The sequence below is a fragment of the Lipotes vexillifer genome, unplaced genomic scaffold (assembly GCF_000442215.2).
Source record: "Lipotes vexillifer unplaced genomic scaffold, Lipotes_vexillifer_v1.1 scaffold232, whole genome shotgun sequence".
In the NCBI taxonomy this organism is placed as follows: domain Eukaryota; kingdom Metazoa; phylum Chordata; class Mammalia; order Artiodactyla; family Lipotidae; genus Lipotes; species Lipotes vexillifer.
Window position 1 is genome coordinate 3,739,424 of NW_006793997.1, and position 17,009 is coordinate 3,756,432.

The window sequence follows — 17,009 nt, forward strand, 5'->3', positions numbered from 1 at the left end:
GTTTGAGATTACAGTCATTCTATTGATATTAAAGCTCTGATTTTTAAATGTGACAAATTTGGTTTCTAAAAATTTACATTCCATAAACCATATAAACATCACTAAATTTTTCTGACCTATTGTCATAGTTTCAAAAATTAGGTAAAGGGCTTCCCTGGTGGCGCAGTGGTTGAGAGTCCGCCTGCCGATGCAGGGGACGCGGGTTCGTGCCCCGGTTTGGGAAGATCCCACATGCCACGCAGCGGCTGGGCCCATGAGCCATGGCTGCTGAGCCTGCGCGTCCGGAGCCTGTGCTCCGCAACTGGAGAGGCCACAACAGTGAGAGGCCCGCGTAACGCAAAAAAAAAAAAATTAGGTAAAGCAAAATAGTATAGTGGAAAGTTCAATGGACCTGGATGGGGGAGGCTGGAGAATTCTAGATCCTTCCATGCTGCTAACTTCCTTTGAACATGTAATTTCTCTGGCCTCAGTTTTCTCAATGAAATTTCTAAAGTCCTTTCAACGTACACAATTTTAAATAAGCCAGCTTCTTGGCCCATGAAAATGTCTGGAGTTGGCAACAACAGATGTACTTCATATAAATAACAGAGTTTATCCAAACAAATCTGCCTTCCCCTTAGGTAATTAACTCTTTTGACACCTGATTTCAGAGGCTTCCACTGGAAGCCTGGAAGTACCTGGAAGACAGTGAGGCCAGGTTCTCTGAGGTGCCCTGTGCCAGGTCCACTTGCCTGGGGCTTAATATCCACCCCCCCCGACACCCCAAATCAACCCAAACATGCACATCCTGCCTTCTGGATCCCACCAGTTTGGTGCCACAGAAACACACTAATGTCACTAATATGCAAATGGCTAAGTACCATTCTCTTCTCATCCTTATCTGGGTCTTAAGGGAGTTTTTTATTGAGAAGCAGTATGATGGTGCCATGGAGTTAGAAGCTCAACTCTCCATCTCTGGGATGGTGCCTAAGTTACCTGGGTTCTCTGAGGCTTGTTTCTTCAGCTGTGGAATGGTGCTTACAGTACACAAACCTTCAAAGCTTCTTGTGAGGGTTAGAGATAGTGAACTAGGGTGGTGGATGGTGTAAACAGGGGCTAAAGAAATGATTATTCAGACTGTTACTGGAATTAGCATGGCGTAGGCACTGGTGGGGAAGAGTTTCTCAATCTCACTGTTGTTACAGGCAAGAAGGTAAATTGCTCTTGATCACCCACACTGGTCACGCAGAGAAGGGCTCTTTGCAGGCAGTGGTTAAGAACACAGGTCCCAGGGCTGGGCTGCCTGCATTCTTACCCCAGCTCTGCCATTTACTAGCTTTGCGCTCTGGATTTCTTTGAGTCTCAGGTTTCTCATATATAAACAGGGATGGTAATAGTATTTACCCCATTGGGAGGTTTTGAGAGTTAAGTAAGAGAACGCAAGTAAAGTGTCTGGCATATGGTAAGTAGACCATAAATGGTAGTAATTTCCCTTATTTTCAGGGAATTTTATCACCTTTTACAGGGCACAAATTTTATATAGAGCATGAAAACACTATATTCTAAACAAGCAAATCAATAAACAAAGACTAGAAGAAAATACAGTGAAGTATCAGTAGTTGGTTGGGTGGGGGAGGATCATGATTTTCTTGGTTTTGGTTTTCTGTATTCACCAAGCTGTTCTTAATGAAAATGATGTTACGATAACTGCAAAAATAGAGAGAAAATTATAAAAAGCAATCATATTTGCTCATTATTTGTATGTTTAGGAACATTTAAACATTTTCTAACTGCTTTCCTTTGGGCAGCCTCTTCAAATTACTAAGGAAGGAGATCTCATATGTACGGGTTTTTAGAAAAAGGAATCATCATTTTGATAAAGTAGTTCCTTTATTTGGCTACTATGGATTAAACACCTACCATGTGGACGGTATTACCCCAGGAAATAATAATTGGACTGTTGTTAGCTATTGACCATCTCTGGGGAGCTGGGCACTGGCAGGCACTTTAAGTACATTCATGAGCACATCCTGATTCAGTGTTGGAAGGAGGATTATTATTATTATTATTTTTTTTTAAGGAAGGGCCTCCTGCTCAGAGTCTCAGGGGACCAGAAATTGGTCACCCCAAAGCAGTGCCCCTCAAGCAGACCATTTCACAGGGAAACCATTAGGGAGTAAGCTGGGCTGGGCCACAGGCTGCAGGGCAGACAAGAGGCCGAGAGCACTGTCTCCAGGCCCAACCAGTTCTCCTCTGCCCCCTCGATGTTGCCTACCAGGTGACCCCCAAGGATACACCCTCCAGCTGACCCTGCAGGATCTTGCCCCCAGGCCACAGGCAAGGCCTGGATGGAGGCTAGATGTTCCTTGGCCTGGTGCCAGGCCTCCCAGAGGGCTGACACTGTGGCTGCAGCTCGCTTGCCCACCAGCCTGCCTGGCCCCAACAGTGTCCTCAGGTGAGGAGTGGGCCTGCCCTCGGCAGAGGTGTGACCACCACTGCCCACCCACAGACGGGCTGACACAGAGACAGGAGGCTGCAACAGGATCTGGTTTATTCTGCTTTGGAAGGGCGGTCCTGAGAATGGCAGGTGCCACCCTGTCCAGGGCAGAGGGAGGGCCCAAGGGCTGGTTAAGGCCAGTGGTGGGAGACGCAGGAGGACAGGCAGCCCCTATAATACAGTGAGGCCAGGTTGAGGCCCGGAGGCAGCTGTGGTAGGCCGGGGCGATGCCCCTGCGCCCAGGGTGGAAGGCACCAGGCTGGGACCAGGCCATGGGTACGGGGCCATGACCCAGGCTACACGGGCACCCCGGGGAAGCGGGGCACAGGGTCACAGGACACGAAACATGAAACACAGGCACACGACTAAGCACGTGGACAAGTGGGCACAGATTCACAGGCCAGAGGAACACCCGGTCTCAGCTGGACACATGGACAACATGGTGGTGTCATACAGACCACAGGGGACACATGGACTCGATGGCCACAGGGGACAGCCCTGGGCCATGGACTGCGAGGGACAGGGGAAGGGGGCCTTTTGGCACGACTGCACTGGAATCGCAAGAAGGGGGTGCTGGGGGCAGCCCATGTGCAGACCCCGGGGCTCAGTCCGTCTTCCACACTTTGTTAAGTAGCTTCACCACCTCGTTGTAGATGACGAACACGATGGCCACGTCCAGGCACACCCGGCCCACGTGGGGGACGGTGCCCTTATAGAATGCCTTGGGGTCCTCGTTCCTCAGGATCTGCAGGCCGCGGTCCCACGTTTTGTGGTACTTGTGCGCCTCCAGGCCCTGCATCCGGGTCTTGATCACGTCCAGAGGAGTGTTCCCACGGACACTGGCTGTGCCTGTGATGGCGCCAAACACACCAGTGATCAGAAGGGTTCATAGGGGCTTGGGGTTGTCCCCTTGGTACCAGTTGTGCAAGGAGGTCACGACGAAGAAGAGAATGGCCTGATTGGATCCCTGCTTCAGCACAGTGGCCACGAGGCCCTGGTAAGTCCCTTTCAGCCCTTGTTCCCAAACGATCTCCCTGACCCCGTGGAAGAATCCTCTGTGTTTGGGGCTGGGGGAGGTCTGGTCATGGATTAACTTCACCTTGATGGTCTCCATGGGGCACACGACCACCATGGCATCTGCCACACCGGTGCCCAGGCCGCACAGCAAGCAGCCCGCGTGTGCTGTCTAGCCGTCCCTGGGCGTCCCGCATGTGGTTGCTGAGAAACTCGAACATCCCGAACCGGACGGCCGCCTTTGGGATGGAGCCGTAGAGCAGGGAGATGGGGCCGCGGTACAGGCCCAGGACGCCATGGTTGTGGACCGTCCACCGCATGCAGTCCCCGATGCCCTGGTACCGGGGCGGGTGCAAGCGCTCGTCCAGCTGCAGCTGCATCTTCACGTACTCGGTGGGGAAGGTGATGCAGATTTCCATGTCGCCTGCCAGGATTGCCTTCCCCGGGTGTGTGAGGGTGGCCTTCCTGGGCGCGGGCACCCCTGCTGCCAGAGTGTGGGGCGTGGCCATGGTGGGCAGGGTGGGGGGTCTAGTGGCGGCCTCTCTTCTAACAGGGGTTAGAAGAGATGGGCTTGAATTGGGCGCTGCTCTTGGTGTTTCCTGGGGAGCAGTGAGTGATATACCTGGAGATACAGGTCTGATACAGGGTCTTGCGTGACTGGTTAATGAGAGGTGGGCAGATGGGAGCACATAAAGGTTTTGGAGGCACTGAGATCAGCAAAGCTGTCCTTGAGGATGATAAATCTCATCAGGAAGGCGGGCTGAGCTGGGACAAGGTAGAAGTGAGGTGCTATCACTTCTGAGACTAAGGTGGCAAACATGAAAATGCAAAGAAAGGGATCAATCTATCCAAGAGATGTTACAAAAATCCTTTATGGGCTTTGGTGATTAGAGAGCAGAATGATCAAAGATGTTGTCTAGGTTCTAGAACTGGGGAAGAAGAACAGTTCTGCTGATAGAAATGAGTCACTGTAAACAAACGGAGCCCAGCTTTAAGAGAAGTTGAATTTCGGAAGAGTTGAGTTTGCGGTGACGACCAGATCTCCAGGTAGAACTGTCTAGTGAGCAGGTGGAGATCTGAAACTAGAGCTGGGAGTTAAGGGGGAGGCCAAGCGTATGGATCTCGGAGTCATTTGAAATGACAACATACATGGAAATTAATTTCTCACAAATTAACCTTTTAAAACTAGAATGCACTAATAATTCTTAGTTTACCAGATCTGAAAGTTTATTTCTCAAGAGAGAAAACAAATCACACACAGACATCAGAAGTGTATTTTATAAGTCATGTTTTGGGACTTTCCTGGTGGTCCAGTGGTTAAGAATCACCTTCCAATGCAGGGGACGCAGGTTTGATCCCTGGTTGGGGAACTAAGATCCCACATGCTGTGGGGCACGAGCTGCAACTACTGAGCCCGTGCACTCTAGGGCCCGCATGCCACAACTAGAGAGAAGCCTGCGTGCCACAACGAAAGACCCTGCATCCACATAAATAAATAAATAAATAAATAAATACTTTAAAAAAAACGCAGAGGGAACAAAACATTAAGGATCTATTTTTTTTTTAAAGTCATGTTTTGAAAAGCTGAGGTGGCCACTAACTGTTTTTTAATTGTCTTTGACAATCTAGAAACTGCGTGGACTTTGATTACTTCTTAGGAATCTTGCTCGTTTCATTTTACCCTAAATTCAAAAACTGGAAGTTAACAGAGAAAGAATGCACAGCTTAACTGAATTCAGCTGATCTCTTCTGCTACTTCTGTCTGTAAGTATTTGGGTTCTTTCCATTAAAGAAAGCAGTACTTTTAGAGGACGAAAGTGCCTCTTACGTGATAAAAAACTAGCTCAGATACTAGCGTTCCAAGTTGTGGCCTTCTGACTTGGATAAACACACCCTCCTGCACTGGCAATGGTTAAAGGCTTCTCTGAGGAGAAGGCCCAATGTTCCTTTGAGGATGTTTATAACTGTTCTCTACAAACTCGGCACACACCAGAAGGTTGGAGCTGGTTTGCTGGCTGAGTTCCTTCACAAGGAAGCACGTGTTAGAACATGCCTGCAGCCTACTGCTCTTTCCACCTTGTCGCAAAGCCTCAGAGAAGACTTGGGACGTGGTTAGGACAGGGGCGAGAAGAACCATTCCATTCCCACTCCCAGTGCCCTGTTCACATGGAGACACTTTGGTTTGTGCTTAAACATCACATGAGGGCTTCCCTGGTGGCACAGTAGTTAAGAATCTGCCTGCCAATGCAGGGGACACAGGTTCAATCCCTGGTCCAGAAAGATCTCACATGGCCGCGGAGCAACTAAGCTTGTGCGCCACAATTACTGAGCCTGTACTCTAGAGCCCGCAAGCCACAACTACTGAGCCTGTGTGCCTAGAGCTCGTGCTCTGCAACAAGAGAAGCCACCACAATGAGAAGCCCGTGCACCGCAACGAAGAGTAGCCCCCGCTCGCTGGAACTAGAGAAAGCCCGCACACAGAAACAAAGACCCAATGCAGCCCAAATATAAATAAATAAATTTAAAAATAAAATAAAATGATGCTGGAACACCACATAATTGAAGAGCACAGCGAGACCACTGGACTGAGTCACTCTGAAGAGCTGCAGTTTCTGAAAGTTGAAGTTGTGTCTTCAACTGATGTCCGGATTGGCACTTCAGGGTGTCAGGGCACACTCTGAAATCACTTACCAAGCTTGTGTTTGTGCACACGAGTGTTTTCCTGAAGGAAATCTATAGTTTTTATCTGATCTCAAAGGGGACCAAGACCCAAATTAGGTTAAGAATCATTGTTTACCCAGTGGGATAAGGGCTTTCTTAAAGTACCCACTGCCCTGGCTTCCTAGAGTGCCTATAATGAGCCCAGGTGAGACTTTTCACAGCGTGGCTGCATTACTGTCAAGAGCAGCCATCCTCCGCGACCTGTCAGTCTCAACAGTGGTAGCCACTGCTCGGTGGCGACATCTAGTCTTTTTCTTCACGTGGTGCTTCTCTTTCTCCCCCTCCCCCTTGCACTCTCTTTCCTCCTCTTCCTTCTTCTCTTCTTTTCTATTGAATTTGGTGCCAGCATTTAAAAAATCTCATTTCACATAAAAACCCAGATTCCTGGCTGCTTCTGAAAATCGGAAGATCTGGCAACACTGGGCTCTCCTTCTGTGTGACAAGAATCAGCTGAAGCTGAGTATCTGAGCAGCTGCCCCCTTCACACAGGGCCAGCTGGCTCCAGTTTGCTGCAGTCCTCACCCAGCTGGTTTCCTCATTTCCATTAGCTGCCTGACCCCTGTGGATATCTGTTTTCACAAACTATTCCATAAGATGATGCCTTCAGGGTCTACCGATGAGTGTATGACATTTCTAGGTTAACTGGCCTTAGGTTAGAAAGCTTCTGGAGTTCTATCAGCTTACTTATTGCTGAGAAAGTGATTGCTTATGAGGTTTCCCACACAATTTTCTACATTACCGCTTCTATTCTGCTTTAGCATCAGAGGCTCAGTAGATTGTGTGTGTGAAAGGCTGTGGATGAACCTGAGGGCAGGGGCCAAGTCTAAAAATTCTAAGTCAGCTTTATTCTCATCATATTCTCACAGACCTAGCTCAAAATGAGTGAGAGTCTGGGGGTTTCCTATTTATCAAATATTTCAGTAGAGGCCTTTAAAACACTTATTTTAATTTTTTGGACATATTACTTACTTCCCGGTTCTGAGAGACAGTGTAATGCATCTCAGTTTGAAAATCAGAAGACAGGTTCTGATTCCCAGCTTCACTACGAGCTGTGAGATCACAGGCAAGTTATTCATTCTCTCCAAGGCTCGCATCAGCATATATAAGCAATGGGGTTACTGCTCCTGATCTCACAGGACTGTCCTGAGCATTAAGAGCACAGCACACAGGAAGTGCTCGATAAACGTGGTCCCTTCTTCCACAGCATGTTCCAGTGGGTGACATTTCCCAATCCATACAAGTAAGGAATCCCTAAGTGGGTGGTTCTCATGCCCATGTGCCACATAACTGACAACTTCCTCTACCATGTAGCATTTATTTATTTATTTACTGAAATGACCACTTGCTTTTATTGCAAGACACACGGACACTTTTATTTTTTTTGGCTGCGCCACACAGCTTGTGGGATCTTAGTTCCCCAACCAGGGATTGAACCTGTGCCCGCTGCAGTGGAAGCGTGGAGTCCTCACCACTGGACCACCGGGGAATTCCCGACGATGTAACTTTTAAAACACCTGGAGAGATATTACTTCCAGAGGAGCACACCATCTCTAAAGTGGCAATGTCAAGAAATGGCATAAAATCTTAGAAAGCATTAACATGTGAAATATGACATGAATATGCACATATGAACAAACTGTACAGCTGACTTTTTCTAGAATGTTCATGGGTTAGGTCTGTTGGCACAACTGATAGGAAACAATTATCACAAGATATCTATCACCATGACCCTATGTATGTTCTCCCAAAGAAATACCTAACTGACATGGTATAGTTATCTGAAAATCCATGGGAAAAAAAAAAGGGCTGGGACACATATACTGTCCCAATAATTCTATGTAACTGAAGACCCTAGAATGAATTTGGCTATTTTGTCCCTGGAAGGAAAGTTGTTGGTCAAGTGCTTCTCTGTGGATTTATCCAGAGGGTTATTCTCCAGGAGGAGGCAGGGGCACTGCTGTAACCTATTTCATTGTTTAATCACTCAACTCACATTTAAGAAAATTAATATAATAATTTTTATTGAGTTTATCAAAGAAGATCGCATTAATTCTGAATTTAAGAATTTTTATACCTTAGCTTCTGAAGACTGTTAACTCTTTAGAAAGTGTAATTATCAAGCTGTTTGGTTCAGTGTTATATAATTATGGTTCTACCTCTTCACTCAACAAAACACTGATTGTGACTATAATACATACCTAACGTTTTAGAAATAATCCTTTGAAGAGCTAATTTACTGGGATTCCGGCCTGAAAAATAAGATCTCAGCCACTTCTTACCAGAGATGTTCACTGCAAGAATAAAAAGATTTGGGCTTCCCTGGTGGTGCAGTGGTTGGGAGTCCGCCTGCCGATGCAGGGGACATGGGTTCGTGCCCCGGTCCGGAAAGATCCCACATGCCGCGGAGCGGCTGGGCCCGTGAGCCATGGCCGCTGAGCCTGCACGTCCGGAGCCTGTGCTCTGCAACGGGAGAGGCCACAAGAGTGAGAGGCCCGCGTACCGCAAAAAAAAAAAAAGAATAAAAAGATTTTGCCTTTAGATGGGTCTCTAGTTAGGTTATTTCTTTTCATTACGTTATTACCCGACAACAGAGAATAAGTACAATTGCTGATATTTACTGAGTCCTTATATAATGTGAGAGGCACAACAATCTTATGGGATAATTATTACTATCATCTCCATTTTACTGATGAGAAAATGGAGACCTAATTAGTATAGGACAGAGCCAGGTTTTGTTTGTTTTTTTAAACAACAACAACACAATTTTTTCTTTCTTTTTTTTTTTGGCCATGCTGCGCAGCATGCGGGATCCCCAACCAGGGATCGGACCCATGACCCCTGCAGTGGAAGTGTGGGGTCTTAACCCCTGGACCACCAGGAAATTCAGAGCCACGTTTTAAATGATGGTCTGACATAAAGCCTGTCCTTGTAACACTACGTTGGTCTAGGCCACATCATAGAGGGGCCACTGCGAAGCTGAGAAATCCAAACTAGAATCTGACATCACTGCATTTTGGAACATGTGAACTCCAGCTTGTGGCTGTTAGGGTGAGCATGCTGTTCCTCATATGAGATAAATAAGCAGAAATATTCATAAGAGAAATAGGGGTGAGGGTGCTTGGGTGAATCCCAATTTCTGGCACCCTCCCCAGTCCACCCCGGGGACACCACTATAAACACTAGCAGAATGCTACAGACATTATCAAATGTCCAAAGAGGGAACACCCATTTCTGATGATTATGAGATAAAAGGAAATGTGTCCAAATCTAAGCAAGGCAAAGGTCAGAAACAGCAAATAAAACAGAACATGGTATGTATTTCTTGGAGGTGGCGGAAACTGGTTTTCATTAACATAAGAGAAGCATTTCCAGGCTCTTCCTGCATAAAACTTTGTGTTTTTCCAACTCCAAATAGACATTTTCTTTCTAGACAGGGTCAGAAATCACTAGGGCAAAGGCAGCTAGCTAGCTCACTGGACACTGAACTGCCTGCAATTTGAGACCCTGTGATTTACTGCCTGTGAGTGGTGGTGGGCAAGATAAGTGCACACAGGGAAGTGTGTCCTGGTCTCTCCTCTTTCGTGTCCGCTCTGTGGCATATATTCAACGACCTATGTTGTATGAAATACTGGAGATGCCTAATGACTCAGAAAGTGATCAAAAACTACTGGTAGTTACCAGTAACCCATACCTTAGCTATCTATTTTTAAACTATTCCATTACGATTCACACATTCTAAACTAACGAATCCTTTTCAGGATTTGCACACTGATGGTTGAGTAGTCTTTGCCTCTCTGACCAAATTCTGAGCTCCTGAAGGTCAGGAACCAAGCCAGAGAATTCTATCATTGTACCTGAGAGCTACTGGCACAAAGCTGAGTTCTAGATATTTGTAGCTGAAAATCAAATCCACAAATCTTTGACCTCTTTCACAGAAGTTTCTTAGAACTTCCGTCAGAATCACCTGGGAAGTTTGGTGAACTCAAAGATATTTGGCAGAGAGGCCCAAGAATGTTCATTTTAAACAAGCCCCCTAGAATATTCTTATGTACATGGATGTTTGGGAACTAGAGAGCTGTTACATACCAATAAACACTTAGATGCCTAAGTATATGTGTCACAAAAGGTACAGGTGAGATATTAACAAAATCAAGTTTAAATAACACTTCCAATCTCATTTCCTCTTCTCTCTAGTCCCTCCTCTCGCCACTGTCTGAATCATCCTCCTGGAGCAAAATTCTGATCAAGTCCTTCCTTTGCTCAAAACCTTCCCAACTGTGAGACTATAAAACCCATGGTCATAAGCTTGTCATTTAAGAATCTTTATGGCCCCCCTGCAATCAACATAACTTTTAAACTAAGAGCACAAACTCTGGGGACAGAATGACTGAATTCAAATCCCAAAGTCTGCAATTATTAGTTGTGTGACCTCAGGCAAGTCACTTAACCTCTCTGTGCCTCAGATTCTTCATCTGTAAAATGGGGATATGAATAGGACCTGCCTGATAGGGCTGTTGGCAGGATTAAATGAATTAATGCATGCACAGCACTAAGAATAGTGCCTGGCACATAGTAAGTGCAAAATAAGTGTTAGATATTACTATTATCCTGATTACCTCCTACTCTTCACCTACTCACACATTATACTCTAGTCCCACCTATTAATTCCTGCTCCTTGGGCATTTTTTCATATCACCCTGTTCCCTCCATCTGTAACACAGCGCCACACCATCTCTGGGTCAAAAGTGTCCAACTGACAAGACCCAATTCAACTGTCACTGGAAAATCTTTAATAACTAACTCCCCTCATAACACAAACTAACCCTTCCTGCCTCTGTGCACTAGTGTAACTTTTATTTGTGCATGTTTTCTTATCTCCTAGACTATGATTTCCCTGGAGAGGCTGAAACAGTATGGTCTTAAAGGTTAGACAGACCTGGGTTCCAAACCAGATCACATTTATCTGCTCTGAGCCTCCTATTTCCCATTTATAAGTTCAGGATAATAACACCTCCTTTGAAGGAGGCTTAAATGACAAATTCTATCTATAGATATTCAAAAAGTCTGCTGTATGAGTGATTGGTATTATTAATAGAATTATTAATAGTGGTATTTATTTAGTGCCAGCTATGTAGGTAGTATCAGTGCCAAATACTGGAGCTTAAATAAAAAAAGACAGAACTGCCCTGGAGAAGCACAATTTTTCCATCAAGTTTATGGAGATATGGGTTTGTATATCCCTAGGCTGGCTTGTTTACAAAATAGCTGTGACAAAAACAAACAAAACAACCCAACCCACACGTGCACTCTGCATCAGCTCTGGGGTGCGTCCAGGGAAGACAGCAAAACTCCTTTCTACTGACGTTTCAGAGCGTAACATCAAGACCACCTACAAAAGACCGACCAACGGGCTTCGGTGGGGAGGACCCAACGGGGACTGTTGAGAGCATGACAGCACCTGGCTCTTCCTCCTCCCCCCCAAAGGGCCGCCTTCTGCCCGCCAAAGATCCCCAGCTTGACATGCCCTCTCTTTTGCCTTTTTTTTTTTTTTTTTAAAGAAAACTCCCTTTTGCATAAGTTCAGATTTCTGAGCCGTGAGCTCAGAATCACAAGAGCTGGGACTGCGACTCCGGGATTTCACTTTCCCCTTTCTGTGCGTCCGTTACCCTCTTTTAAAACTAGAGCAATCGTTCAGCCTTGGGGCCGGAACGTGCCCGGCCAGTCAGACCTGAATCCCAGCCTGGCGTCTATCAGAAGCCTGGTCAATTCTGTACGCGCTGTCGTAGGCTGCGACCCGCGCTCCCAGGGGCGGGCGCCCCGTCGTCTCCCTCCAAGGTGTGTGGAAGCGACGTCCCCTCCCACTCGCCCTAGGGAGATCCTGGAACTACAGGCTCGGACTCTGACCCTGGAGGGGGCACAGGTGAGGCCAACAGACCGGCCGTGCCGAGGTGGGCTCTCGGGAAGGGATGAAGAAGCTGGCCAAGCGGGAGTCCACTCCCCGAGGCCAGGACCGCGGCTGCTCAGGACCCGGGCCTGGGAGAAGATATCCTCTGCACCCCTCGGAGTCCGTCCTAAACATCCGCGGTCCACACCCCGCCCCCAAATCGAGCCCGGGCCGCCCCCTGGCCATCCTCCGCCAAACCGCTGCTTACCGCCGCGCTCATCCGGGGCCGAACTGGCCATCGACGCCCGCCTGGAACCCAAGCGTAAGCAAAGAGACAACGGTTGCACTTCCGGAAGTAATCTAGGCCTGACTGCGGAGGAGAATGCCCCCGGACCGCGACCATAGAGGAGAGGCTGCACTCGTTCCCTAACCCCCTCGACCCCGCGCCCTCCCCGCTGCCTAGAGCGGCCACTCTTGGGCCGGGGAGGTCCGCGCAGGCGTACTACCGCCGGTCCCGCCCCTACTCTTGGATGCACAGACCTTGAGCCAGGGCTTTACACCGAGAAGGTGAGGCTGTTGTGTGTATTTGATCCTCCAGAGTGGCTGTTATTGTATCTGCAGGAAACAGCTTTGCCCGGAAATTAAAATTATATTACAAGACCGTACTGTACTCGCCACAATTTTTTTTTTGCCTTTACATTTATGCAGAAAATCAGAGAACCATGGCTAGATTTCCATTTGCAGTATTAAGAAGAATTGGAATTAACATGACTTTCTTATCACCACGTTTTATTTTTTTTCCCAGCGTCTTGGTTCGTTAAGAATTCATGAGGATTACCTGTTTTAAATCACTGGCCTGGAGATTGTTAAATCGATAATTTGGGATGATTTTTTTTTTCTAGCAATCAAATGGGCAAAGAGTAAAAAGATTGGTAATGTTCTGTGCTAGTGCCAGGAGTGTATGACTCATTTTCTGGAGGATAGTCTGGCAATAGGTATCAGCATATTTTTTAAAAATTGCCGTGAAAGAAACATAACAAAATTTACCATTTTAACCATTTTCAAGTGTGCAGTTCAGTGGCACTAACTATCCACATTGTTGTGCAGTCATCACCACCATCCAGGACTTCATCATCTTCCCAAACTGAAAGTCCATACCCATTCAACAGTTACCAATAGTTCCTTCCCCAGCCTCTGGTAACCACCATTCTACTTTCTGTTCAAGAATTTGACTACTCGGGTCTTCCCTGGTGGCGCAGTGGTTGAGAGTCCGCCTGCCGATGCAGGAGACACGGGTTCTTGCCCCGGTCTGGGAAGATCCCACATGCCGCGGAGCGGCTGGGTTCGTGAGCCATGGCCGCTGAGCCTGCGCGTCCGGAGCCTGTGCTTCGCAACGGGAGAGGCCACAACAGTGAGAGGCCCGTGTACCGCAGAAAAAAAAAAAAAAAAAAGAATTTGACTACTCTAGGTACCACATATAAGTGGAATCATACAGTGTTTGTCTTGTTGTGACTGGCTTATTTAACTTAGCAAATGTCCTCCAGGTTTATCTACTTTGTAGAATGTGTCAATTTCACTCCATTCAAAGGCAGAATAAAATTCCATTGTAGGTATACGTGACATTTTGTTTATCCATTCATCTGATGATAGATGCTTGGGTTGTTTCCACTTTTTGGCTATTGTGAATTATGCTGCTATGAACATGGGTGTACAAATACCTATTCAAACCTCTCCTTTCAATTATTTTGGGTGTATGCCCAGAAGTGGAATTGCTGCATTATATGATAATACTATTGTTAATTTTTTTAAAGAAGGACCATACTGTTTTCCATAGTGACTGTACCATTTTACATTTCCACTAGCAGTGCACAAAGTTCCAATTTCTTACCTAATAGGTGTGAAATGATATCTCATTGTGGTTTTGATTTGCATTTGTGATGTCGAGCATCTTTTCGTGAGCTTTTTGGCCATTTATATCTTCTTTGGAGAAATGTTTAAGTCCTTTTTAAATTGGATTGTTTGTTTTTGAGTTGTAGGAGTTCTTTATATATTATGGATATTTACGCTTTATCAGATATATGATTTGCAAGTTTTTTTTCCCATTCTGTGGGTTGCCTCTTCACCTTGCTGATAGTGTCCTTTGATGCACAGAAGTTTTTAATTTTGATGTAATTCATTCATCGCTTTTTCTTTTGTTGCCTATGCTTTTGGTGTCATAGCAAAAAATCATTGCCTAATCCAACATCATGAAGCTTTTGCCCTATGTTTTCTTCTAAAACCCTTATAGTTTTGGCTCTTACATTTAGATGTTTGATTTATTTTGAATTAATTTTTATACCGTGTTAGGTAAGGTTCTAACTTCATTCTTTTGCATGTGGATATTCAATTTTCTTAACACCATTTGTTGAAAAGAGTATCCTTCCCTCACTGAATGGTCTTGGCATCCTTGTTGCAAATCATTTGACCATATATTCAAGGGATTATTTGGGGGCTATTTCATTAGTCTCTATGTCTTTATGTCAGTACCACACTGTTTTGATTACTGTAGCTTTGCAGTAAGTTGATATTTATTGAACTTAAATTACTTAAAATTTAAGTGGCCATATGTGACCAGTACTTTCCATCTAGGACTTTTAAAGCTGATGCTAGAAGGCAGAGAGATATTTCAAGTTTGAAGTTTGACTACTTGTCATATTGTTTTTCACATTTACTCTCTGCTGCTCACACTAGGAATAGTGGGCCTAATTAACTATATATAAATTTCCTTTGAATGAGTAGAAGAAAATGGACTTGTGGCACCTGGTGGGGAAAATATGGTCACACTCTTACTTGTTCTTTAGGGTTCTTAATATTTTCTTTTGGGGGAAAATGGTTATCTTCTTTTCAAAAAGCACATGTGGTTCATACTCAGTATTTCTCTCAAACCTAAGGTGTGAATGCAGGGAAATGTGACAGCAGGTCAGAACGCTGACCATATCTTACATTTATTTTTACAGTGCTTTACAATTCACATACATTATCACCACTGATCCTCAACCCTATTTAGTGGATGAGAAAATCGAGGTTTAGGAAGACTGAATAATTCCAGGCCTAATAAATGGCAGAGCTAGCCTTTGAAAGCAGATCTTCTAACCAACTTTCATAGTAGGCTTTTGTGAAAGACCAAGGTGAATTCATTCACTCAACCCACGTTTATCGAGCATCTCGACGTGTCAGCAGTGTCATAGGCTCTGGGAATCAACTGCAAACCACAAACCAACGTAAAACTCCATCAGGCAAGACCTAATCTGTTTTGCCCACCGTAGTATTCCCAGTAGCTAGTGCAGTAGATAAAGGTCTCAGGTTTGCGTTCCCCGTCACCTCTGTAAGTAACCCTCTTTTCCATTATTCTTATTGCAGCACCCTGCTCTTTCTCTTCACAGCGAACTTTGGGTTTCCAAGTGGCAAGTTCAATTCCTGCCTGACTTTCCCCTCTTCCATCAAGTTAAGCTCCAGTGGGAGCTTGTCTTTTCTATTCCTCACTGTATCCCCACTCCTTTCAGGGTGCCTGGCACATAACTGGAACTCAAGAAATATATATTCATCAACTGGATGGATGTCATGTCACGCAAACTTCTGAAGTAAATGGCCCGGGCTTCCCTGGTGGTGTAGTGGTTAAGAATCCGCCTGCCAATGCAGGGGACACGGGTTCGAGCCCTGATCTGGGAAGATCCCACACGCCGCGAAGCAACTAAGCCTGTGCGTCACAACTACTGAGCCTGTGCTCTGGAGTATGCGTGCCACAACTACTAAGCCCATGTGCCACAACGACTGAAGCCCACGTGCCTAGAGCCCATGCTCCGCAACAAGAGAAGCCACCGCAATGAGAAGCTCGCGCACCGCAACAAAGAGTAGCCCCTCCTCCCGCAACTGGAAAAAGCCGGCATGCAGCAACGAAAACCTAATGCAGCCAGAAATAAATAAATTGTCCAAGTCTGGTCCTCACCAGTTACACCACGCCTTGAAGGACTTCGATAGCCACGCCCCTCCTGTGTCCCGGGAAAGGAACCCAGCCTTGGCCCCGCCCCTGCCATGACTTAGGCACACGTGACGGCGCGCCGGCGCGCGCTGTTTCCGGAAGTCACCCCCGCGGTCTCCGCCGCTGCTGTCTGCGCTGCTGGCAGTGGAACTTCGCGAGTGGAACGGCAGAGGCGGGCCGGACGGGGCCGCGGGCCTGGCCACTCTGCAAAATGGAGATAATCAGGAGCAGTGCGTGTCCGCCGTGCACCTCCCCGCGTACCCGCGGCCCCCTTCACCCGGCCTGCTAGGCCCGGAACACGGCCGGTCTGCTTGGCGGGGCCTGGGGCAGAGGCAGCCCCTCAGGGGTTTGCTCCCCTTTTGCGCCTCTTGGGGGGCCTTATTCCTCTCCGGCCCATACACCCTTCGGGGCCTTGTCTTTCTTACCCGGGCACCCCCAGGGCCTTATCCCTCTCAGGCTTGTGTCCCCGCGGGGCTTATTTGCCGCCCCTGTCTGTGCACCCCTCAGGGACCTGCCCTTCCGCCCTAGGAGACGTAGGAGTTCCCCGGGCCCTCCTTCCTTCCCAACCTAGTAGCCCGTGGGCAAGCAGCTAGGCCACCGGTTCTGAGCCTCTTCTCGGTTTTTCCGCAGATTTTAAGAGTAATCTCCACAAAGTGTACCAAGCCATAGAGGAGGCGGACTTCTTCGCCATCGATGGGGAGTTTTCAGGTATCCCTCGCTTGCAAGCTTGAGGCTGGCACCTTGCAGTGCATAGCCAAAACTCCTGCACCCCTACCCCCTGCTCCCTTGCCCCGGACTTCTGCCTGCTGGCCGCTCCTCCCTGTTTGTAGCCTTGGGCAAGTTGCATGGGTCTCCACGTTTCCTCTTAAACGTTTCGAAAGCACGGAAGAGGTGAG

The 17,009-nt window shown here is 46.9% G+C and overlaps 1 protein-coding gene and 1 pseudogene across 1 annotated transcript in view; one reads left to right on the forward strand and one right to left on the reverse strand.

The window, feature by feature from the left end:
- Positions 1-3,080: 3,080 nt before the first annotated feature.
- Positions 3,081-3,999, reverse strand: LOC103075785 (tricarboxylate transport protein, mitochondrial pseudogene; annotated as a pseudogene).
- Positions 4,000-16,235: 12,236 nt separating this feature from the next.
- Positions 16,236-17,009, forward strand: part of PARN (poly(A)-specific ribonuclease) — a 166,509-nt gene continuing 165,735 nt past the window's right edge. Inside the window, exons 1-2 of the mRNA XM_007466961.1 lie at positions 16,236-16,343; positions 16,744-16,821. Of these exons, the coding sequence (XP_007467023.1) occupies positions 16,325-16,343; positions 16,744-16,821 (97 nt within the window). The 5' untranslated portion in view covers positions 16,236-16,324. The remainder of the gene's footprint in view (positions 16,344-16,743; positions 16,822-17,009) is intronic.